The sequence below is a fragment of the Dromaius novaehollandiae genome, chromosome 5 (assembly GCF_036370855.1).
Source record: "Dromaius novaehollandiae isolate bDroNov1 chromosome 5, bDroNov1.hap1, whole genome shotgun sequence".
Taxonomy (NCBI): Eukaryota; Metazoa; Chordata; class Aves; order Casuariiformes; family Dromaiidae; genus Dromaius; species Dromaius novaehollandiae.
In genome coordinates, this window is record NC_088102.1 from 43,599,609 (window position 1) to 43,624,392 (window position 24,784).

The following is a 24,784-nucleotide window of genomic DNA, read 5'->3' on the forward strand; positions in this document are numbered from 1 at the left end:
GCATTTTGTCAAGAAGAAAAAAGCCTAGTTTTAAAATAGAGCAGCAGTGGTTTCCTGTTCTTACAGTTTTTGCTTTTGTGCATTCAGATGTTGGCTGTATTGCATCTAGTTGATCTAGTGGGAGATTTAATTGTCTGTAAATGCATGCATTTCAAGGGCTACTAAACCTGTTGGGACTATTTTATGTAAGTTTGTTTTTTCCACTTCTTGTGGCAAAGCTGCTGGTGGAGCGTGGGGAACTCTGGAGGAGAAGGCCTCAGACTCCCTCTAGTCCTGTGAAGGAGGGCCAAATCTTACCCACCCTGATCGAACAAACAGGAATACAATTTTGCAAGCATAGATGTAGATGCTGTGCAAGAATAACGCCAGTAGGGATAATTTGGGTCTTCCTGAAAGCGCTTAAAGAAATGGGATTAAAAAAATTAGAAATCATATCTTGTCCTGTAAGTGAATCCCAAGCCAAGACAGTTATTAAGCCGCTTTGAAAAGATACTAAGTCTGTATCTTCCATGCCACAAGTTGTCACGGAAGAAAAAGAATGAAGGATGAATTAATAAAAATAACCTTTCTGACTGTTCAATCCCACTCCATACTGAGAGAGTATGTATCTATATATTATTTAAATATTATATAACACAAAATAAATATGTATAACTTTTCTGTCAGACGAATGTCACTCAGCTGAACAACTTTGTTGACATCAGTTAATGATTATAAAAGCAGCCTACAGCAGATTGGTTTGCAAAATGCAAATGTAGGGCTGCTAACAGTGAGCAGACAAGCTCACGTCTGAAGTTTCAAGTAACCCAGGCTGTCACAGAATCATGGAACCTGAACTGTAAAAGGACAAACCACAATAAACTTCATAGTAGCAGGAAAGTATTTTCATTGTTTGAAAAAAAAAATAAAATTCAAACTTTGTCATCACATTAAAAACATTACATGAGAAGTAATAAACATATTTACACTTCTGTTTTGATTATAAATATACATTATATACAAAATAATGTTATAAAACATAGAAAGTTCAGTGCTTCTGATTTTTTTAAATTACTGAAATACTAGACTTCAAAATAAACTACAGACAGACAAACTAAAACCCATATTATTGATTTCTGAAGGTCATCTTCAAAATGGTCCTACATGGTCAGAGCAGAAGGTCAGTAGTGGACATTATGAAAGGGCCTAGTCTGCACAGTCCAAAGCAGTAGATGGGCTAGTCCAACGACAGGATTTACAAGGGCAGGGCTATCACTGTCTGAGAGATAGCACAGTCCAGGTTTCTTTGAAGCGATCTTGTTTCCTCCCTCCTCATTCTGCTGCATCCCAAAGCCTCACCTTTTTACAGTGTCACAGCACTTTCCATGGGGGGGTCAATATTATTGCTGTAAATATGTATATAAGAAAATAGTTTAGGTATGCCTCTGGTTTCCAGGGGCAGGCTCCCCCTTTTCCCCTGTGGCAGTGGGTGTGTTGGTATGAAAGAAATGGGACAAGCCTAGAACCTTCTCACTCCATTCTCCACCTGTTGTGGCAGAGGGCTTCTCAGTGGATGCTTCTCTATTGGGCATTTGGAACAACAGAAGTGGGAATTCTACAACCAGAGAAATAGGGGGACGACAGTATTTCTTCTTCAGAAAGTAACAGCTGTGACTTTGAGACTGTCTGCAGTAGAAGGTGGGACCTAATTGAGAAACACAACATAAACCCCCAAATTTGTGTAAGAAATAAGGGAGGGAGAGAGAACGAGGGAGGAGAAGCAAAATGTAATTTCTGTTCACAGTCACTGGTAGTGCAAAGGGCGTGAAAACAGCTGAGACAGCTCAGCCCATATAGGTTCTAGAAGCTGATTGATTTTAAACGCATTTGTAAGGCTGGGATTGTGTCTCTCCTCGTAACGGGGAAGAGGCAGTAGACATTCCTTATCACACCTTTCCCTTCTCAGGGGTTTAAATCCATGAAAATCCTGTCCCATATCGTGGCTTGGGTCAGTCAATTCTCCAAAGCATCACCAAATGAGATGAAATGTAAATTCTGTATCCCTCTTTCCTTCCTCCTCTCACCCCTTGAACTGTCTCCGATACATGCAGCAGGAGAGAGGAGATGCAAATAGATGTATAGCAGGAAGTGTCAATCACTCCTGCCCAATACTGTTCAGGTAACTGCGAATAGAGCAGTCAAGTCTCTGTTTGGGCTCCTTAAGATTCTCTTGACACATTTTAGGCACTTTTAAACCCAGAAAAAATGGAGATCTCTTTTATTCTGTATCCATTATCTGCATAGCAATGTGTCTTTCTTCACACCTTCCGTTGCAACATCTGTGACAGTTCAGTGCCTCCTCATCTACTGGCACCTCCCATAATCAGAGTTCTGGAAAGCCACGGGTCTGTCCATGAGGAACTGGCCTCAGTATCCTTAAAAAATGTATCAAAACAACAACATTTTTAACCCCTTTCTCTTCCCTCTGCCTCCCCTCTTCTATAGCCAATGAGATTTCTGGTATCAAACTTCAAACAAGGGCAGTAAGAACAAAAAGGTGTATTGCATCTTTCGGTAAATTCACAGTCTGTCCAGTTCACCCAGTTCCATCCTCCGCCTGAGAGCAGCAAGTTGCATGTAATTAAAAACAGTCCAATCCAGTTCTGAATTGTAAACAATGCAGCAGGAACGTCCATCTACTGGCATTACCAAATCTGAGGTGCAAATGGACTATCGTCAGTCTTATACCTGTCAGGATGTAAAATAATAGAAGGAATGAGAATGAAGCACAGTGTACAGAGTACTGTGGAGTTAACAAATTATAAATCAAGTATGTCAAACCAGAGTAACTTAAGCCAAACATTCCTGCACCTTAACTAGCAGTATTCAAAGGTTTTGGCTGGGTCCAGAGATAGAGAATGGCTAGCAAACTACTCTTCTGTATGTCTGTATGACAAGTAGCCTCTTGACCTGGTGTGAGGGAAAGGCTATTTAGGCTAAAACTTACAAATCTGGGTGCTTAATATGAGGTCTCCATAACAGGCATATGATATAGTTAAATACCTTGTGTTCAAAAGCATCAAACCTGACCGAGGCTGGGAGAAGCAACCCTGAAAATAAGAATACCTCTTGAGGTGCCTGATGTAAACCTGGGAGTCTGGCTTCGGTCAGTAAGATCTTCAAAGGAACATACGGTATTTAGGTAAGTTAATGGGAATTACGTGTCTAGTTGTCATTTGTATCTTTGAAAAATCCTTTCAGTTAGTCTTAAACTGTTAATATTGCTGGTTGACTTGTATTCCAGCTTGCCTTTAAGCAGAAATCTGATATCCACACTGGCAAGGGAGACAGATTCCTGCAGAGCTGCGTTCACAGATCATTGCTATATGGACAGCAAGCTCCTCTTTCCTGGAGCCTGAAACTACCTGAAACTTGTCCTAAAGATGGCTACACTGGAAGAGACAGTCAAAAAAAGAGCAAACCCAGGTCTTTCTTAGGATCAGAGGATCATCAGCTGATGTTAAATTGCATTTAAATTCACACTGAGCTTTTTCCAGTGGGTCAGTAATTCTTCAGGAAGTACTTGGATCCTCAGTAGCTGCTTTTAAAAGTCTTAGGATTGTTCAATGCAAGGGCCTTCCTAAAAAATCAGTTTTTCTGCATTGTCCCCTAACCTTTCAAAATACCATCAAAATCTTGACATGTTTATCAGTACCACAAGAAGCAGTGGTAATTTCTGTTGGAGCCACAAACACACATCTGGAGCTTAAAGGCCAAGAGGTTGAATTTCCTTCCATGTCTTATTACGGACTCCCTAAATGGTTGTAATTCTTATCCATTAGCATATGCAGTTACCGTCCATCTTTTGCTAGAAATCTACAGATTTACCTCTTTCCACAGAACACATTATCTGTTTTAGTCATGGGGAAAACTCTGGCTTTACATCTATGGGTCTATAGACTCTTACTATTCCCATTTTTGCTGACTAGCTATTTAAGAGGAAATAATCCTACACGGAATTTTATTGGCTGTTGTTTAGTGCTTTCATCTCCCATTGACTTATTTAAGCTCAAAACCTCTGGATTAATAAAATCAGAGCTGCTAATTTATTTTCCCTGCTGTATTTTCTGTTTGCTTTGGCACTCTTGTGCACCACAGAAGAGGATAGGAGAATGCTGGGAAGTATCTGTGATCCCTGGAAATAGTTACCTTCTCAGATGTAATTCTAAATGATAATTTGCCCACTTTACTTTGTGAATTCATGTCTGCCCACGTATGTTTTTAGGGAGCTGTGTACGCACCTCTGTGGCTATGATGCACTCATTCCTTTCTTCTGTTATCACAAAGACAGACTGGTACATTGAATCCCTTGGAGAGCATATCGCTGATATCCTACATTCCGGCTTTTCACTAAGGCAGGGCAGAGAAAAAAGAACATTATTTGACTTCAAACATGCCTGGCTCTAGAAATCTTCTGTGAACATAGAGGGGTGAAACGAGAGAGCCCTGAAGGCGTGGAAGGGGAGGCCAGAGGATGAAGTTTCACATACTCTATATGATGGGCAGGACGTTACACTAGAAAAGTGGAAGTAAGGAATAGGTACTGTCTTGCTATGCTTCTGGCATGTCCAGTGTAATAAATCTACTCCTCAGATCCCTCAGAATAACAGTCACAAGCAGAACTCAGACAAGACTTTCTGTACACAGATCAGAAGACTGATGAGCCAGTGGATACCTGCCTTTTCCTTTTTTGAGAACAGTAATTATTTTTATTCTATCTTCTCTCAGTAAGTAGCTCACTTTGCCTTCTTAATAACTGAAATACTTATTGTTAATGCCTGTATGGCATACTGTTGTTGTCTCTCCATGATGTACTGGGGGAAGGAAAGACACCTCCTAGTTTCATCACTGGGCTAGCCACACTTATTCACCCATACTAGCAACACCCTGCGCAAACACTCAATTCAATTGTTTGACTTAGCCAGGAATACCACTTGGCTATGACATGCATGTGCATACTCCAGTATGAAGATTCCTAGCTTTGTTCTTGTTTGTTTTGTATTTTATCTTCCTGAATCAATCCTTTTTTTTGTATTTTCTCATCTGTTTCTAGACATGCAGGAAGATGGGGGGGGGGCTTACAAAAGACTATAAAGATGACTGCATTCTCACCTGTGTAGTCGGAGGGGAGATTTTTCTCCTAGACACTTTTCACTTTTGTAGTATTTATCCTCCTGTGTCCCTCTACTTGTCAGGTCTTTTACCAGATTATAGTCCAGTTTATGATTCTTGGGTTTGTAGTTTGATTTTTCCAGCCCACAGTCCACTTCGAGGTCTTTATTTTTATTGGTGTTTTTGAGCTGTGAAGCTGGAATGAGATTGCCCTTCTGGAAGTCAGACAGGTTGTTCATTGTCTCCAAGTCCTGCTCTGGGTGCATCCTCATCTGCCTGATGACCATTGCTATCATGCAGAACAGTATGAGCAAAGCCACCAGCCCCACTCCCATGGATATAGCAATCCAGGGGACTGGTTTAGGAGGAAGGGTAACAGGCACTGTATAAACTGGTAACTCGCAGCGGTTTCCCATGAAGCCAGAAGGACAGTAGCAGACAAAGTTGGCACTATAAAGTCCGCTGTAGCATGTGCCTCCATTCTCACATGGCCCAGAAGCACATTCATCTCTGGTTTTGATGTCACAGTTCCTGCCACTATAGCCTGGCAAGCATGTGCAGGTGTAGTCGTTGATCAGGTCATGGCAAGTTCCCCCATTGGAACATGGGTTCCTGGCACAATCGTTGATGTTTATCTCACATTTCTGACCAGAGAAACCAGCCCGACAACGACACACACGAATCTGACCCAGGTAAAAGCAATTGCCGTCTGGGGAAAAAAAGTTAAAAAAAAAAAAAAAAAAAAAAGAACGATCAGTCTGCAATGCACTTCACTCTGAAACCTAAACCTCTCCCTGGTAAGCATATTTTACTGCCTCAAGAAGAGGGAGATTATCTTACAAAACAACTAAATACATCTGCAAGTGCCTTCCAGCTTGCCTAGTTTTATCACTGTGGCTTAAAAAGATGCCCCTTCCAAATATGTAATAAAGTTAATTTAATCTACATAATTCTGCCATCTCTTCCATCCCATGATAAACCTTATGCATTTTTTATTGCATAGAAAATGCCAATCAAAGCCTCCCAAGAGAGCAAAATAAGGGTAGATATGGAATACAGTGGGGGAGAGGGACTAATATATTATAGCAGTAGTAGAGGTCAGATTGGATTTCTATCACTTCTGCACTGAAAAGCATGAACAAGTCAAAGAGGCATGAGATTTTGGATAAAAACACTTACCATTTGCACATGGGTTGCTCGTGCACCTGTCTACTTTTTTTTCACAGTTTGACCCTGTGAAGCCCAAAGGACAAAGGCAAGTGTAGCTGGCCCCTTGTTCTTTTTCCAAGCATGTGCCGCCATTAAAACACGGAGAATCTATACATGTCAAAGCACTGTGCTCACAGTGAGTTCCATAGTATCCAGGGGGGCACAGGCAGTGGTAACCATTCTCCATATCCTGTAAAACACAACATGAGACCACTGTTATTCGCTGTCACCAAATAATAGCTGCTTGCGTGTTTCTTTTTGGTCAACACTGAGTGCTGTTCTACCCCTTCTCATTCACACTCAGATGTGGCCAAAGCAACATTTGCAGAGTAAATATCTGAATGCTTCACTGTGAGGGGTGGAGCCACAAATGGGCCATATTCAGCAAGTAATTGTGTACCTACATAACAGAGCAGATGCAGTACAGGCAAGTCGGCAAAACACTAGTAACACCACTACTGTCTAATGGGATCCCCAAGGTCCCCCAGAGCAGAATAGCATGTATCAACCTACACAGCTGTAATCTGGCCATTTATCTTCTGCATGACAGCCCATTTCTTACATGAGCTGATTTTGCTTTGCCATGGAAAAGTCCCTCCACTTAGAGCACAACAAAACCCTCTGTTCCTTCCAGGTACAGTATGTCCAAAGCCTTGGGAGAACAAAGCTAGGGTCTTGCATCATTAGCTTTAATCAAAATGTGCATATTACATTTGATGTCTATAATCTACCAATCTTTATCAACAAGTAGAGTTAATCACTGTATGTGTCTGAAAAATACATTGAAACACTACACTGCAGAAAACTAAAAATGCAGAAACCTATTTCACAGAAAATCTTTCAGTTCATTGCCCTCATATTGTCTGATGCTATGCTCCCAGAGTAGAAAGCAGATGCTTTCTTTTATTTACTCTTAAAATGCAGATTTAGTGCATATCTGTAGGCATCTCAGTTTGGGAAGCTTATTTTTTTTACAGCTCTGCTCCCTCACCAACCTTAGATCTTGCCAAGATCTCATAATGGCTGCCACAGAAACCTAAGGATCAGTTGACTAGTTCCGATCTAGATGATACATCTCCTCCTGTAACAGGCTTCCTCCACTGACACCTCTAGGGAAGGGTTCAGTATGATAGTTGTGAGCGTCAGTAATGAACCTGTGTACTATCAAATTCCCATTATGTTGTTACAAAACCATTTCTGAAAAGGTATACTTGGGATTGCTTCTCACAATGACTTTACATTTAAAATGCCCTTACCGTGCAACTACCACCATTCCTACAAGGGTTGCTGTCACACTCGCTGATCTCATGTTCGCAGTCAATACCAGTAAAGCCAGGTTTGCATGAACATGTGTAACTGCCCTGGCCAGTGTTCATGCAAGTTGCTCCATTTTTGCATGGTCTATGGTGAGTGCAATAGTTCAGATCTGAAAAGATACCAAAATGTTAGAGAAAAGTCTTTGACAGCTGGGAAAAGACATTCATTTCCTCAAGCCTTGAACAGCACAGAAAGTAGAAACAAAAATGCTTTAGTCAGCAAAAAAGACAGAATTTTCAATAAGAAGTCTTTCTTTTTGCTGTCAGTAGGAATACGGGAGATTATTATTCAGATTATCAGTAACAATCAGATTTTTCAGAGTATTATCAATTTTAGTTATTCCTCTACGTCCACCACAGCAACACAGTAAGCTCTGAATTGTGGGACACCTGGCAAACTTTTAAGTCTGTGAGCGCTTTAGCATACTCTCCCTTTTCGTGTGTGTAAATCCATTAGCTGTAATGGGATTTAGACGCCCCACCTATCAAGCTGGAAAATGTACTTCATAAGCGTACGTTCTCTGAAGGGCACTCCATGGCCTTAGAAACACTTAGTGCATAGCATGTCACGTATTAAAAGAGTAAACCCCATCTTCAAAAAGTGTGCTCCAAGGCATGTTCTGGGGAAGTGGGGAGGAAATAAAAAGAAAACTGTTTAGGCTTGGAGATTTAAACAAACATTAGAAACCTTTTATTGTTTATTTATGTTGCTCTCTTTTTATGAATGTTAGTAGTTTAAACTGTCTAAATGCTCTGTCAAGCTTGATGATGTTTTTTTTCCTTTCAATTTGAGATAGAGGTTAAGCACACAAGTTCATAAGACATAAACAGAAAATCTTTATAAGCACTATAAATACCACAGTAATTGGAATACAACTGGTTAATAGGTAACTACAAGCAGAAAAAATCTGCAACTTTACTTTTCTTGCTTATTCAGACTTCCCCATCTTAATCCTATAACTGTCTTGAAAACACTTAACTTGGTTTGAGTACTTAATGCTCTCAGTGCCAGCAGTGCATATATGGCCTTGAGGACATGACTGCTCAGCTGGCTACAGTTCAGTGATTCAGTGGGTTGAATAGGTGGAAGTGGTCTGATGTACCTTAAAATGGAACCTGTACTTTTCATTCTTGCTTACATGATTTTTCTCTCATGCTCCAGACTTATCACATGAGTTAACTTCCTTGTATGCAAAATAAGGAAGGCCCAAATGATGGTGTTTACTGCTGCTGGAAACTGTTTAGTAAACTGTTATAGTTGTACAGGGAATAAGTTAAACTTAGCTTGAGGAGGCAGAAAGCTTGCCTGTTCAACACTTCATCCATTTTTTTCCAATTAAAAAAAATGCAGCTACCAAAAAGGTGTGCTTGTTTTCAGTTAAAATTGCCAAAAATGTAAGAATTATTGTCTAAGAAAGCCTTGGTACAAACTGATGCTTATAAACATGTACCTTGAAGAGATTTAGTTCTAGATCCTACGGGTCAGATTCCATGGCCCAATACCAAGGAATACCCAATCTAGAGCCATAAGCACAACCTTTGGAACTAACCTTGATCACAGAAGAGGCCACCCCATCCTTCATCACATATGCACTGCCATTGTGTTTTACAAGTCCCGTGGCGGCAGCCTATATGTGGAATGCATTCATCACAGTAGCGGCCTTGCCAACCAGGACGACAGCTAAAAGAAAAGTCAAATTAAAACATTAATGACACAGAAAAGAGCTGAAGTTTCTATTACAAGGTGACATTTTAACTGAAGTTCAGATTGCAATTGCCATCTACTCACATGCACTCTCCAGGCTTGTTACAGTATCCATTCTGTTCAGTACATCCAGACAGACAGATGGCTGTAAAGAGAACATAAAAAACCAGAAATGTTTAGATAAATACATGTGGCAGTATAGACTACAGTTTTAAAAGGGGAAATGCGTGCCTTTAGAAAGGTACTTTGAAAACCTGTTTTGCACTTTCAAAGCTTTGTTTTAAAAATTCTCAGTACGGGGAGTTCTGGAGCAGGAGGAAGTGAACAAGGAGAGCCATCATTTGACAAGCTGCCCTTTAGTTTTTGGTGTTTACACAACAAACATGAACTCTTGCAACTCTTGCTAGAAAAGGAGCAAGAGGAGGTGGCTGGGCCTGTGCTAATGAAAGCCTGAAAAAACGCAACAGGAGGAGCCTGAGCCTATGCTAAAAATTCCCACTACTACACTGCAACACCTGTCCATCTCCTCTGGCAGTAGAAATGGTGGAAGCATTTGTGTGGGCAAGCTGCTAACATTTTAACTTGGAATAGATACCACTGATTCAGCGATATCAGCCAAGACCCTTTCTCTGCAAGCTCTCCCTTCACTGCTGTCACTCACAGAGGTGAGGCACAAAAGCAAGGCATCAGTAGTCGCAGCAGAAAGGGCCAAAGTCCTCAGAGTGCGACTTTCCTTCTCCAAGCACAGAGGAGAAAGGTCGGGAGGAAAACACAGCCCCAGTGGCTACCATGTGACTCTGTACAACACACCTTACCAGTGTTGTTGTGGCCACAATATTTTAAGGACGGACAGCAAAGACAGCTAAAACCAGCCTGAGGCCCGTTGATACAACTGGAAAAGGAGGCAAGCCCTCAGGTTCTGAGTCCTTTCATCAAACAGCTCCCTGGTGTTTTGGGGGCATGCATTTCCTCCAAGACCTCATGAGTTGTATTCCTACCCCACACTAACACTTGAATTAGCACAGGTACGGACCTGAAGAAGCCAAAGCAGGTGATGCTTTTTAATATGATGAGGTAGCGGTTCGTTTTTAGGTGTTTCTAACATATGCGACAGAACGAGGCGTGGACTCTCTCCCAGGGAGTTCCTCATGGCATCAGTCGAGGCAAGATGCCCGTGTTTTGCCCCTCAAGACTGGCTGGCCCCGAGCGAGCGAGTGGGCACGCGGCAGGCCCTGCTTGCCCGCGCTGTGTGAGGAGGCCAAGGGAGGGGGCCCGCCACCGGAGGGGGCCCGCCACCGGGAGGAGAGGGGCCCTCGGCAGCGCGAGGGGAGCCGCGCCCCGCCGCCCCAGCCCCGACATGGCGCGCGGCGGCCGTTGGCGCCCCCGCCTCGCGCCCAACGGCTCCCGCCCCCACGCGGCCCCTGCGAGGCGGCGCGAGGGCGCGGCCGGCGCGACGCGGCGGTGGCTGTGGCGGCCCCGGGCCCGCGCGACGCGACGAGACGCGGTGCGGCACTTACGGTCGGTGCAGTACTCGCCGGTCCAGCCAGGCAGGCAGGCGAGGCTGCCGTCGGGCTCGCAGACGTAATGGCCGAAGCGGTCGTCGCGGCGCTTGCACAGGCGGGAGCAGCTCTCGCCGTAGTAGTTCTCGCTGCAGATCACCCGGTAGGAGTAGCTCAGCTGGGTCTGCGCGCCGCTCTGCACGTCCTGCGACCAGTCCTCGCCCACCGCCAGCGACCGCTGGATCGCCATCTGGCTGATAAGCCAGTCCTCCGACGGCGGCCGGGAGCCTGCGGCGAGAGAGCGGCGTCAGGGGCGGCAGCGCGGCCCCTCCCGCCCGCGACATCCCCCACCCCGAAAAAAAGCGCGCCCACGGCAGCAAATATATATATATATATATATATATATATATATATATATATATATTCTTTAGAAAGGAAGCGGTTCTGCCCCCAGCGCCACCGAAAATCAGGCGCCCCATCGCCAGAAATGAGCAGTATCCGGCTCCCATGTACGGCGCCGTTCTTGCCTATATATTTCATATATATATATATATATATATATATACACACACACACACACACAATACGCATATATGCAAATATAGTGAGCGACGCTGTGTTGCGAACATCAAAAAGAGGAAAATGGGGAGGAAGGTGGGCGACGGGCTGCACTGTGCCCCTCGCTGGTACGCAGCTGGGGGGAAAGGCGCAAGTGTGCTGCTCGTTGCGAGTGAAACCCGCCGGTGCCGGCTTCCCACATCGCCCTGTCGTCTGCAGTATCAGTGACTATTAACCTGGCCTTAAGAGGCTTTGCAGAGAGCTTTTCAAAGTGAGAACTGTTTTGCTGTTGAAATATCCTTTTCCTCTATGTCAGAAAAACATCCCAAAGCCATTATTCCTTTCCAAAGGGCGGAATTTGAAAAAGGTGTAAAATACAGGAAAAGGGAGTCAGGACTTTTTGGCAGCCTTGTAGTTTTCTCACCAAAGAGCTCCTTTCTTTCCCACGCCAAAAATAAACCGGAGGAAACGCAATTGTGTTGGAGATTAGGTAGGGGACAGAATCAAAGCGGCCCTGATGGATATCGTTTAGGGACTAGCTCCTGATGGGAGGATAAAGCTAGCCCTGAAATTATAGTATAAACATGTGAGCGCGGTGAGGTCAGCGCCGCGGCCGCGCGGCGGCGGCGGCCGTTAGCCGTTAACCGTTTCGGGGTGGGCGGTTGGGGGGCGGCGCGGCGCTCCCGGGGCGCGGCCGCCCCCTAGGGGCAGCGCGGAGCCGCATTCACCTTCCGGCAGGTAGTTGGCGGGCGCGTGCCAGGCCTGGATGATCAGCGAGAAGGTCCCCTGCGGGCGGAAAAACCAGCGTGAGCCCCGGCCGGCGCTGCAGCCGCGGCCCCCAGCCCCGAGCCGCGGCCCCGGCCCCGGCCCCGGCCCCGGCCCCCAGCCCCGGCCCGCGGGCGGCGCCCGGCAGCGCGGCGGCACCGCGAAACCACCCCCCTGGCAGCGCTGCCCGCGCCCGGGCGCGCGTTTTAATTAACCTAATTGCGGATCGCGTTACTTTATCTGCGGCACCGAAACGGAGCTTCCCATCCCTTGGGAAAGCGTTTTTCTTTGGCCGCGCAAGGAGCGAGGGGAGGAAGGAGGGCATTTCGTTTCTGTTTTTAATGGCTAGGCACTTCCCCCTCGCTCTGCGCAAGTTTTATAGGGTGCCGATTTTCCCAGCTTACTTTTTTTCCCTCTCTGTTGAACTAACATTTATTTTCCTAAGTGCTTCATTGCTTTTTTTTTTTTTTAAGGAAGTTCTGGAAATAAGTCTAACGACGAAAGTAGTTTGTTTACATGACAGATTAACAGCGCGCTGCGATTAGCCTTCCCTGCCGCCCTCCTGCCCCACAATTGCAATCAGGTTTAAAGTGCAATCTCACCGGCCACGTGAAGTTAAAGGGTAACTTAATGGGGCTGTCAAATCTCTCTGTATCCTCGATGCTGAAGGAGTTTATTCCCAGAACTGGGGTGATGATGCTGCCGAAAGTGCAGGAGCCCGGGGACACCACTGCCTGAAAATGCTTCAAGCAAACGCGAAAGAAGGTCCTGCAGTGGGGGGAGCAGGGCTTCCCGCTCGCCAGAGCCCCGTGCCTATTCACGAACTCGTGCAGCTCCAGTTGGAAGACGCCAGAGCCGGACACCCTCTGCACAAAGGGGAGACATACAAAATAGCCAAATCAGAGCTTACCCAGGCTTTGCCATGCAAACTTGCTTCCATCACCCACTTTACATTTAGCGAACCCTTTCTTTTTTTTTTTTTTTTTTTTGCAATGCGTGATTACCTGCTGCAAAATCATTAACAGAAACGTCAAGCCAAAGATGCGCAAGGCTGTCATCCTTGTGTTATTCAAGGCTTCCAATTCTTAGTGGGTTTAGTTTTCCTCCTGTATTCCTCAAATGGTCTAAGTAAGCTCTTCTCGCTTGATGGAGAAAAGAGAGGCGTCACGGCGATTCTCCTAGAGCAACCTGCTCTTCCAAATATTCCCTGAGCACCAGCAGAAATTGGAAGGTAAAATCCAGGTGTTAAAACGTCCCCTTCTGGGAATTAATCCTGCAGCCAACGACCAAACTCTGATTGCTTAGTCGCCTTTATAAACTCCAAAGCCGAGTGGATTTGGTGAGAGACGCAAAGGGGAGTGCTTAGTGTTGAACTGCTCCTCCTTTAACTGGTGCTAACAGCGCTCGGTAAATGGAAAACTTGCTTCCCTTCGAGCTGTTTATATAGTTGCCTCGCATCCTCGCAAGCTCATTATGTAAACTGTCAGTCAGACTCACGGGCGATCCCTCCCCTTTTCCATCTTTCCTTTCTGGAGAAAAGAACCAAATGTTGTGGAGAGCCCTCATATCCAGAATTAATACCCTGCTGCCGCTGCTGCTGCCGCACTGACCACCGAGAAGCCGAGCTGATTACGAACGAGCCAAGCATCTGTTGAGATATTTACAGCACTCGCACTGGGAGAGTTCCCTCGAAAATCAGACGCCGCTCCGGAGAGCCGCTTTCCCGAGCGGCCGAACAATAGCGGGTGAAATGTTTCACAACACGCCCGCTCGCCCGCTCGCTTCCCCCTCAGCGCCGCGTCCCCGCCGGCGCTCACCCCGCGCTTTCCCCCGAGCTGCCGCGGCGACGCGGGGCAGCGCGGCGCTGCTCCCTGCGGCGCGTCCGACGGCCCGTGGCCGCCCCGCGGCACCTGCCCTGCCCGGCGAGGGCTGGCGGCAGCGAGAAAGCAAAAGTGAAATGGAGCTCGCACGAGGGAGTCGCCGGGACGGCCCCGCCGCCGGGAGCCCTCCGCGCAGTGACTTTTGATCCCGGCCAAAGGCGGGCCACTGCCGCCCCCGGGCAGGCGGCAAGCCAGGGCGCTGGCGCTCCCTGGCCGAGCCCTGAGGGGAGCTGGCCGCGCCGGGCTACCTGGCGAGGGGCTGGCGGCCGGCGGCTTGGCCGCCTCTGCCCGGCGCCGCTCGCAGCGGCCAGCGGGGCGGGCGGCGGCGGGGGGGCCCCTTGCGGCCGCGAGGGGCGAGCGGCGCAGGTCGCGTCAAGCCGCTTGGCAGGGGCTGGCGGCGGGCTGCAGCCCGGCTGCGATCTGGCGTGTGCCAGTAAAGTCCTTGGCCTGATTGCGGCGTGCGCTCATTGTTGGGTCGCGTGTCCCTCATTAAAGCCAAGCACAGAGAAGGCCTTTCATGTGGCTTTTTATTTCAGCTTGTTAAATGGATGGGAGACCGGAGGAGGGGGGGAGGGAGAGATAAACCTTCAGCTGTATGATAATGAGGTCTTGCCACCTTTATGCCAGTGCCCGGCTCGCCGGGCTGCAGACCTTTCCGGGGTGGATCACCTGGGAGCAGCGCAGAGGCGCAGCGCGCTGGAAGTCGCCCTTGAGCTTCTGTGTTCTCCTGAAAGGTGTTTTCGTTCAGCGTTAATTCTCCAGCCCAGGCTCGTGGGGAGGGGAAAAAAAAAAAAAAAAAAAAAGCCTGGGATCTGGTCTGGCTTTCTGGCTCGTCTGGAGGCGAGGCAACATGCCGAGCATCGCATCCCCGCTAAACTTCCCCGACCAGTCCTCCCCGCTCTTACATTTCCTACAATAAACCACCACTTTTCTTAGAAATCAGCTTTGGTCCGGGATGCGGTTAGAGCGTATGTGTGGTCCGGCGCCCGGGGTCGGGCCGCGGAGGAGGAGAGGGCACGGCACAACTTTTGAGCTGTCCAAGGGAGATTTTTGAGCTGTCCAAGAGAGAAAGCCGCGACGCAGCCGCGACCGGCAGCCGCCGTGAGCGGTGCAATTGCATCAGTGCGTGTGTGTTTAGGGAGGGGGGCAGGCCTGGCGTTGGGGTCTCCCTGGAAAGGGGATTAAAACTGCTCCTCGTCGCCGCCGCGCTAGGGCAAGCCAGACCCGGGGAGCACAAGCCCTGCAATGTCGGGGGCTGCGCCCGGGCCGGGCACGCTTGGTTTAGCTCCTGTCCGGAGCAGCCCGGCTGTCGCCTGTGTGTCTGTCTGCCTGCGTGTCTGCCTGCGGCCCTCCCCGGGCACGGACGGGAGCAGTGCTTGCGAAGGAGATAAACCACAAGGCAGAGGCACAAGAGAGGAGCTCTTTTGTCTCGTCCTCGTAAACAAGTCGGAAGGAGGAATGTGTCGCCGCCGATGAACTCGGAATTTTGCAGCGATCCGCCCGGCCAGATCCCGGCTTTACCAGCAGCAGCGTCAACTGTCAAAATCAAATCTGATGCTAATAGCTTCGGTACTAAATAAAATGAGAGGCCAGATAACATCAGTGCTTGATAAATGGTAATGAGTGTCTAACCTAGGGGAACAGAAGGGCTGTGGGGCTCTTTAATTCAGTATTGAAAGGCTAGCTGGGTACTGCAGGCTCTAGCAGATGTTAGTATGTGTGTGTTTTGATTTTTGACTTGTATTGGACGTTTATTAGGCTAACCAGAGCCACCCCACGCATGGCCACTTGGTCCAGGCACCATCTGGCACAAGCAGGGCGGCGTGCAAGAATAGGCCTCGCTTTGGTGCTGAAGATCCACAGGCAGCATCTACCATATGGACCCGGAGCTAATGTAGGTTAAAGCAAGACAACCTCATCTCTGCTTTTCACAGCTCCGCCAAACCTCGCGGAAGCCCTGCCGGCGTGCGCCTTCGCCTCCCTGAAACCCCGGCCCGCCAGCCTCACCGCCCGGCCGCTGCTCCTGCTCGAGCGGCACCTTGCGCCCGGCTTTGCTCGGGCCCGGCAGGAGCAGCAGTTGCTGCGGCTCCCCACGCCTCCCTCACAAAACAAGTATTTTCGGAAGCTCGAGTGCGTGGTGCAAAGCCGACCTAAAATCCCCCTCGAAACTCCAGTGCGATTGCAGCTATAGAAAGAGTCAGTAATAAAATAATAACCCGGGAATATAGCAAACCACCTGCTGCACGTTGACACACAAGCACGCAGAATTTAAATAAAAAATTCGCATTTATAGCATCAAACGGCTGAGCCTGAAACTCGACAGGGAGCGGATTAGAAGCGCAACTCTTGCAAGCTTTTCACTGCCCCACGCGCCTCCCTGGGTCATTTTGGGGAGCGCCGTCGCAGCAGCCTCCCTCCACCCTCCCTGGAAACCCGGGCCGACTGCCCCGCCCGCCCCAGCGTTACCCCCGCTCCCCGTCGCCCGCGCTCGCCAGGCCCGGCCGGGCAGTGCGTACGGGCCTTCCGACCCTAAGGGGGTCCCCCCCGGAGGACCAGTGGGAGACCAAAATGTGCATTGCACGGCCGCCACCCGCTTCGTGCCGCACGGCGAGGCTGTGGGTTAGTCAGGGCGTCCCGCGTGGGAGGTTGCGCGGCCGGGGGGGGCGGCAGGGTCCCGCGGCGGGCAGGGGGCTCCCGTGCCCTCCCGGGCGGCGGGCGCTCGGCACCGCGGTTTTCGGACGGGGCGCACAAGGCGCAGGCTGCGACACGCGCTTCTGTGTTAAATACTTTGTGCGTGTCATTTTTCAGTTTCTGTATATCAGATCCCAGGGGGTCCTTACAATCCGGGGAGGGGTGAGGGGATTTCTTTTTAAAGCAGCGCTTACTCAAACTTGTCATAACGATCTTGTGCAATACAGCCAGCCCAGCGCCTACACAAACGAGAGATTTCGTTAGGCACCTTGGGCGTCTTTCTAGTAGCCTATCTGCCTCTGTCGCGTTTCGCGGGCCGGCTCCCGATCGTCTTTTTGATCCTGAGTTAGAAACTTGCCCATTTATTCCGCGCTCGCCAGCCCTTCAGCCAAAGTGCACAGCCCCACTTTGTGAGCCGGAGTCCCTGATGGCTTTTAAACCCCTTAGCTAGAAAGTTGCACATCGATTCAGCGCTGACACACACCGAGGGTCTAAAAAAAAGAGAAAAGACAAAAAAAATCCCACTCGCTTGTTTTGTTTCTGCCTAAATGTGCATAGCACAGAGCATCTCTCCAGGGAGAGCCGCTCCGAGGGGTGTTAATGTGGTCGATTTGGGGTACAAATGTTTGGAAATGTTTCCCGATTTGCACAGAAGGAGGGGGGATTTGCAAACTGTTGCTGCCACATGGCTCCTCCAGCCTGTCCATTCTCATTGTAATGAGGCCGGCGCGTGCCTCATCTGCCGCGGGGGCGCTGCACGGGCCGGCCGCGCGCGCCGCGTGCCAACTGGGACGGCCCGGCCCGGCCCGGCTCTGCACGTCCCCGTTCGGCTCGGCACGCGCCGGTTCGGCCCGGCTCGGCTCGGCAGGCGCCGGTTCGGCCCAGCCCCGGGACCCAGCGGCGAGGCGCTGCGCGGGCGAGGCCGGAGCCGGCGGCCGGGCCGGCGCCGTGGCAGCGCGCCGCTGCCTGCCTGCGCCCTTTTGTTGCTCCTTGCTGAGCCCATAAAAATAAGAACATTTCTATTAAAGGGTATAACGATCACTATTGAGGCTCTTGCTACAAATCGATGGCTTCTTTTCCATACAAATGCCTGCTTATGCCTTTATGTTCTCCATCTGTTTGTAGCTAACACCTGCCATTCAATAAATCGATTTGGCCATTTAATGTAACAGCTTCCCGGGACATTTTTTCATGCCAGATGCCACAGCAGCTCCAAACCTCCGCCCCAGCCCAGCGCCCCACCAGCACAGCCACCCAGCCAGGCTTTGCCTCGGCAGAGACCCTCTGCCAGGGTACCGAGCAGAGCTGAAAAGCAAATAAAAAAGTCAGAAGTCTCTTTTTTATTTTTTCTTTTTGAGGTTACCTGCCCCCCCGATCTCACCTTCTCCTTTAGCACGGTGGTTCCTGAGTGCTCGGGAGGCAACGTCCCCCGCCGAAGGATAGCAGCTCGCTCGCCAGCACGGGTGCTCTCAGGTGCTGTGATACCTGCAGGTCGCAATCTTCGGGGCACCTGGTGACATTTTGGCTTCCCTTTTATTTTACTAGCCAGCAGATACTTCTCATGTTTTAAGGAACTGGCCCAGGCACAAAGACATGCCGTGACCCAAGCGAGCGGCTGCCCCGTGGCGAGGGGCAAGGCTGGCTTGGCCCTCCCTCAGTGGGAGCTCCTGGGCACGGGGGCCCATCCTGCTCCCTGGTGGTGTTGGGGGCAGCCAACACCCTCCCCGGGCACCAGGCCCCCGGGCCTCCGCGCCGTGGACATTGCTGCCCCCCGGCAGCCAGAGCGTCGAGGGGCAGGTGCTTGCCGGTGCGCTTATTTGCCCCAGGCAGGGGCAAGCCCTGGCTAGGCTTTCCCTGTGCGCACCCCAGGCCCGAGGGGGGGATTGCCCCCACATCCCCACTTTCCTACCCCACGGCGTGTTAAGCTAAGCCCAGCTGAGGGAGAAAGGGGGTCTCTCTTTATAGATGCCTCTTGGCAGGTCTCGGGGCAGGGAAAACCTCGTTGCCAGGCTATGAGCAAGTGAAGTCGGTAATCCGGGATGGGGAAGTTGCAGGGCAGTTTCCTCATGGAGGAAGGATGCAGTGCGGGGCTGGCCCAGTTCCCCTGGAAGAGGCAATCCCAGTGCCGCCGGGGTTTTGTCTGACTGTGTTTGTCGTGTAGTTACTTATGCTCTGAGTGCCTAGAGCCCGTGAAAGGCACCTTTATTGGTTTAAATCTGAATAAATGCATAAAATGAAATGCATAATGCAAAGAAGTAGTTACAGATACGTACGTATTTCAACTCTGGGGGTCTGTTTCTTTCTTAATTAATTCAGTACAGACCATGATACTATTTTCAAATGCACCTGGCTGTAAAAGCCTAATTTCCTTTGAAAATCTGCAGAAAAGCCATGCAGTCATTTGGCATTTTTACCTGAGTTGGCTGGACAAAATTGGGATTTCTCATAGAAAGCAGTCCTGAAGCTATGACTGGAACTGAGAGCAGGTACCTGGGAGATGAGCAAATCTTAGTCTTTCTTTTGAACCACAGAGTTGTGAGTGAGGTTAACGAGGGAGAGCTGGAGAGGAGAGAAATAGCTCATTTGCACCAGAGGCTCCCAAGTTTTCGTTCATACAAAATCATGTATGGAGCAATGCTCAGGGTTGGGACACTGGCCTGAGGCAGCACAATAGCAAGTACAGGTTGGCTTCAGTTAGAGGGAAAAATCCCTCTGCAGGCTCCATAGCAAATGTCCCACAGGCCAGACTTTGGGAACTCCTGCATCAGAAAGCCAGCGTCTTCAAGCAGATGGCAGCCCTTGGCTACTTCGAATGTGTTGAGTGAAGAGATCTGTCACTGAAAAACAGTAAAAGGCAGTTTTAACCCTTCCCCCAGGGAGTGGCATGGATCCACGCTCTGACTGTGTGCCCAGCGCCTCCTCTCCAGCTCCCCGCACCAAACCCACGGGGTGTTTGGTACGGACCCAGCATTGTGACGCGCGAGTGCAGACAGTAGGAGCAGGAAGCCTCAAACCTCTGGCATCTGAGATTTGGCAGAGCACGTCCCCAGGTCAGATGTGCGTGGTGCCGGTGCAGCAGCTGCACGGGCTGCTCAGGCAGGGCAGGATGGAGAGCAGGAGGGGGCTCACGGGGAAAGCCCCTCCTGGGGCAGCCCGGGCTGTGCGACCTCCAGCTCTGCACACCGTGAAGGCGGACACCACGCTGGGTATCTGCCTTCTGCAGGCTGATACGCTGGGCTCGTGGGGGGCATGTTGGCCAGCGTAAGGCATGGCGGTCATGCTGGGTTTTTGCTGTGCTCTTCTCCTCTCCTCCTCTGTTGGTAGAACAGCAGTAGGCGGCAGCTGTTGAACACCCAGGACTGAATTTCTGGTCAAATTTGGAAGCCAGTGCTGGTGTAATAGCAGAAGGCCTGTGGGACTCGGTGGAGTTGCACCTGCTTGTGCACCGGGATAATCTGGACCAAGAAAGTTTTAACTTCTCGGAGCTGCATGCTGGTAAAAGTTAAAGGTATCTAAAATATAGCTGGACACGCAAGTCAGAAAATCCTTTTTCAAATCTCTGCACTGGAGGTAAAACTCGCTAATGACTGAAGAAAGAGAAAGACCATTTTGACTTTTTATGCATAGCATTTATATTTATTTGCAGTAAAAAAGATTTTAACCAGGAGCAGCTGCTTCCACAGCCCATCAAAAGCAATGCTAGATTGTCCAGATGGAGTCACTCAAGACAGAGACATGAATGAGGGCTGCCACCGGCTCCAGGATTTCTGAGTTTGTCCTATTTTAAGAAGATCTCACATCTTGCAAACACTTCTTATGGGAAATGATTAGATGCAGAAATCCTAGTGGGGGCCCATGAGGCAGCCTCATGTGGAGATGTGGCGATGTGGCATGCTGACATTTTGACATAACGTGGTGATGATTTTATGCTAGCACCAGCCCTCCAAGAGGAAAGTAAATATGTGACATATTGTTCAGGGAAACAAAACAAACCAAACAATGAGGTCCTGTGCCCAGTGACTGATGCAGCCTCTGCAGGCCCATGCAAAACCTCTTTTCCTTTGTGATCTGGGGATGCTGGGAAAATGAGTGCATCAGGGTATCCAATACCCATCCCTGGCCCAAGCAGCCCTCCTCGTTTTTTGTCTTTGTGTGCGGCCATGCAGGGAGCAAACACAGAGCACCCGCTGTGTTTCTATTGTTTCTCCTGTCTAATGGCCCTACTTAGCCATGGAGGAGTGGGATGGATTTGCGCCTTGTGCACATTGTTCTTAGGGTTCAAAAGAATACTTAAACTAGAGCAGTAGTTAGTATGACAATGGAATAGAAATGAACATTCACTCCAGTGACTGTGGATGGCACAGGGGCTTAGATAATAGGAGAAGAGAGAAGAAAAATTAATGAATCTGTCTGTCTGTCTGTTGACCCATCAGCATAAATATCTTGTCAGTCATATGTGACAGTAGATCTGTTTGGACGGTAAAAGCTATGCTGATCCAGGCTCCCAGCTGTATTCCTTAAATCAAAAGTTTCATCAGGTAATTTAGTAGACTAAAGAAAGCTGCTACTTGACGACATAGTGAGCCCTAGACGGATGAGCAAAAAAAGCTTAATCTGTAAGTGTTAAATGATGGAAAACAATGGTGTGCGGAGGGCGTGGGGTACCAGGCTCCTGCCTCCTGCTCCCGGGCCCATAGCACGGCCGTCTCCTGCAGCCCGCGGGCTGGCATGGAGATGTTCCCAGCGTCAGCCTGCACAGGAGCCTCTCTTGAGCTGAATAACTGTGGGGACTCCCTGTTAGGCTCTTTTCCGTGCTTTGATAGAGCTGCCCTGTCCCTGTTTAGCCAGCAGGGTGGGAGCAGGAGTCCTTCTGTCACTGGGTGGCCTTGAATGTTGGGGACTTTTTAAGGAGGTGAGATTGCTTAAGGTGACCGCTAACGTCTCCCCGGGTCACTAAATCATCTGCAGGAGGACAGAGGGCAGAGACTGGTCCTGTTCTGGAGGGAGTGTAGCTGTCATGACAGAGGAATTTAGCAGTAGGGTGAGGCTGACTTACTATTTCATTTACAATTCTCTTAAAAGCCTTGAGTGAGGTGCGGAGCCCAGCCTGTGTGGTTTTGTGCATGCCTACACAACCCTGCAGTGGGAACCTGTCCTTCTAGGAGCTTAGGACAGGCTTTGTCTCATCTTACTTTAGCTGTCTAATAGACATATAGGCTACATTAAGCGTCTAAATTTGCTCTTGATTCAACGTTGAGAGATGGGATGGTATCCCCCATGCTAGGAGGGGAATCTGTGCTAGATTAACATCTTCTAGAGATGATCTTCTCTCTCCACTGACTCCAGAGGAACCTGAATGACCAGTTCAAATGGGAGAGCTGATTTTCAGAAAACTAAAGCGAGGTGAGATTAATCCCTTGTTTGGTATCTGAATAGACAAAACAGTCCCACGATGGGAGATGAAAATGAGCAGTGATGCTGTGCTTTGCCCGAAGGAGCGCAGCAGGCCTGCGGCAGAGCCGGGGACAAAGCAGGGCTTCGCTGGGCGTCAGCGGTCAGTCAGAGCTGGGAGGATCCGGCTGCGCTTCGGAGCAGGGGTGGCTCAGGTCCGGGGAGAGCACAGTCCTTACGGCAAAATATGCAGAACGTGTTATGAAGTATGTAGAAATACAGCCTCACAGATCAGCTCTTGCATTTTGACTCTCCTTCCATTGAAGCCCTCCCTCTTTGTAGGTTACAAAGCATTTCCATCTTATTGTTTATACATTCAGAATGCCCCCAAATGGCTGGTGATGAATCAATAGCTTTTTAAATATCTCTGGGTTTTATTCATTTATTAGGGGAATCTCATAGTTAACCCTTGAATAATCAGCTTAAAGGCCAAAGGCAGATTTACTGGCATACGGTTTTCGATGGATGCTTTGCTGGTCCAATGCCAAGACATACAACAATTTAGATATTCAGTATGTTTATTATCTAGGATCTAGCAGAGGCTTTAGCTTTCAGTCTTGAAATTTAGCCAGTGGCAGCTGAAGTCTTTGGAGAATATCACCAAACTGGGATGCTTTATCTCATCTACTGGGAAACGTTTTATTCTGTTAATGATGAATTGTCCAGTGAAGGCACTTTACACAACGTATTGTACAACTGCTTATTTTGGTGCCTGCTTGTTTTCCTGTTTAAGAGCTTCGGCCACATTTTCATGTTCTGTTTCATTTCATGGCTGCTGCAGTCCCCCTGCTGATGAGTGCTGCTTCTTGTCTCATTTTAGAAACAATTCACAGCTGATTAATTTTTGCTAACTCTTCACATCAGGGAAAACAGTGATCATTCATTTACAAGGACTAATTCCAGCTTTAAAGTATTCCTAGCTGTAGCTTTTATATTTGAGAGTTTTGGCAGGGCCTTCATGAACCCTTTCCTTCTGCTGGCAGCCATGGTAGCAGGAGTCGGGATGGGTGGGTTGCCCATGTCCTATTGGCTTGAATTTTAACCACCGTGATATCTGCTCTTTCTCAGAGCAAGCATAGATGGCATGGCAGGAAAATCACCAGGGCCAGTTTCCCCGTGTTAGCTCTCCCATGGTGACCACCACCAGTGGAGCTCTAGCAGGGCTCATCCAGAAGATGCTCAGAGATAAAAGTCAGGCACAGCTATGACTGCTAGTGCAAATCCTGCTTGCTCCCCCTGCCTACTCCTCTTGCTGGGAGGACCCAGCTCACTGAAACACTTTGAGTCAGCATCAAATGAGCCCTGTAATCCCACTAAATATCCTTCACGAGTCTGTTCTGAAATACCTCTTTGTTCTGCAAACAGTGGGAAAATGGTTATGAGTAGGAAATACATCCTCCTGTCAAGGTACTTCTCTGGTTCCCCTGACTCTCTTTTCCAAGATCCTCGCTCCTTAACAGGTGCAGCATCACTACACTCACCTGAGGCTGGGCAGCCCTGCTGGGAAGCTCCTTGTTAATGCTGGTGCAGATGCTCCTTGTGATATAATGCACTGTGCTGCCTAGCACTGTGGTAGGATGAGACTGGTGAGCTGGAGAGGCAACCAGTGTGAGAAGAAATACCTATATTGCTTGTCTGTTGTTTGCACAGGTGCTTAAAGCTTGCAGCTCAGGTTGGAGACTGTGGTCTGTGCTGGATGCTTAAGGGGAGGCTGTGTCTTGGGTATGCAGGGGGTGATGTTGCCTACAGAGATATCAGCATGGAGGATGAAGGAAAGCTGAGAAATGACATGAGAATAGAGGTAAAGGAGCAAGAGTGTACAATGAGGTATGGAGCAGGAGGTGAGACTTGGGACAGGGGGCTGGATCTAAAGAGATGATCAGGGAACCTGCTTTAGTGTGCAGATGTACAATAGCTCAAGTATGGCATATTGCTCTGAAGGCAAAAGGAAAGCAAGTGCATGCCTTTTTGTCATGCATCAGTGCTCAGAGCAGGTTCTTAGCTCTGGCTCTTGTTTCTCTTCTGTTTACTTGCTTGATACATGAATTAATGAAATCAGGCTTAAAAACTGATATTTGTATTAATCATTCAAATTACTTTGAACTGAGCAATCATTTGAGGGTGGTCAGCAAGGGCGATTAGAAGAACGATTCATACAAAAACCATGCTTGAACTGATTGCAACCTGAATGAGGAAATACTGCCAAAAGCCTCTGCACAAATAGGATACTTAAAGGTCTTTGCAAAAGGTATCAATGATCTCAGTATAGTTGAGGTTTGAGGCATATGAACACCAAAGTGATTGTCAGTTCACCCCTAAAATAGCAGGTATTGTTAAGTTTTGTTGTTTAGAAATCTGCTAGAAAGCCCAAGTCTCTGATTGGTGCAAACTCTGAAGCCAAGCTCAGTACAGACATATTTTTCTGTAGTGCTTGAGGTAGACCTCAGCTAACCTGGAGGTGGGCTGCCCATGATCCTGTAATATATTTTTTGGACAGGCACCATATAAATCTTTCTAAGTTAAACCAATGAAAGGAGTCACTTAATTCTGTAACCAGTG

The 24,784-nt window shown here is 48.6% G+C and overlaps 1 protein-coding gene across 1 annotated transcript; it reads right to left on the reverse strand.

Moving 5' to 3' along the window:
* Positions 1-869: 869 nt before the first annotated feature.
* On the reverse strand, positions 870-14,190 carry DLL4 (delta like canonical Notch ligand 4). The gene is made up of 11 exons (XM_064512628.1): positions 13,208-14,190; positions 12,806-13,069; positions 12,167-12,224; positions 10,899-11,168; positions 9,466-9,526; positions 9,227-9,357; positions 7,617-7,786; positions 6,331-6,550; positions 5,152-5,860; positions 4,281-4,389; positions 870-2,727 (listed from the first exon to the last, which is right to left on the reverse strand). Exons 1-11 carry the CDS (start codon positions 13,259-13,261, stop codon positions 2,722-2,724), a joined length of 2,052 nt encoding a protein of 683 aa, XP_064368698.1. The 5' UTR covers positions 13,262-14,190; the 3' UTR covers positions 870-2,721.
* Positions 14,191-24,784: the final 10,594 nt, after the last annotated feature.

Bases quoted from the DNA above. Each gene is read 5' to 3' on its own strand.
- DLL4 (XM_064512628.1), bottom strand. From the start codon at position 13,261: ATGACAGCCTTGCGCATCTTTGGCTTGACGTTTCTGTTAATGATTTTG. The intron at 13,070-13,207 runs GTAATCACGCAT...CCCTTTGTGCAG, and splicing joins TGTTAATGATTTTGCAGCAG to AGGGTGTCCGGCTCTGGCGT. The intron at 11,169-12,166 runs GTGAATGCGGCT...CTCTCGCCGCAG, and splicing joins CGCCAACTACCTGCCGGAAG to GCTCCCGGCCGCCGTCGGAG.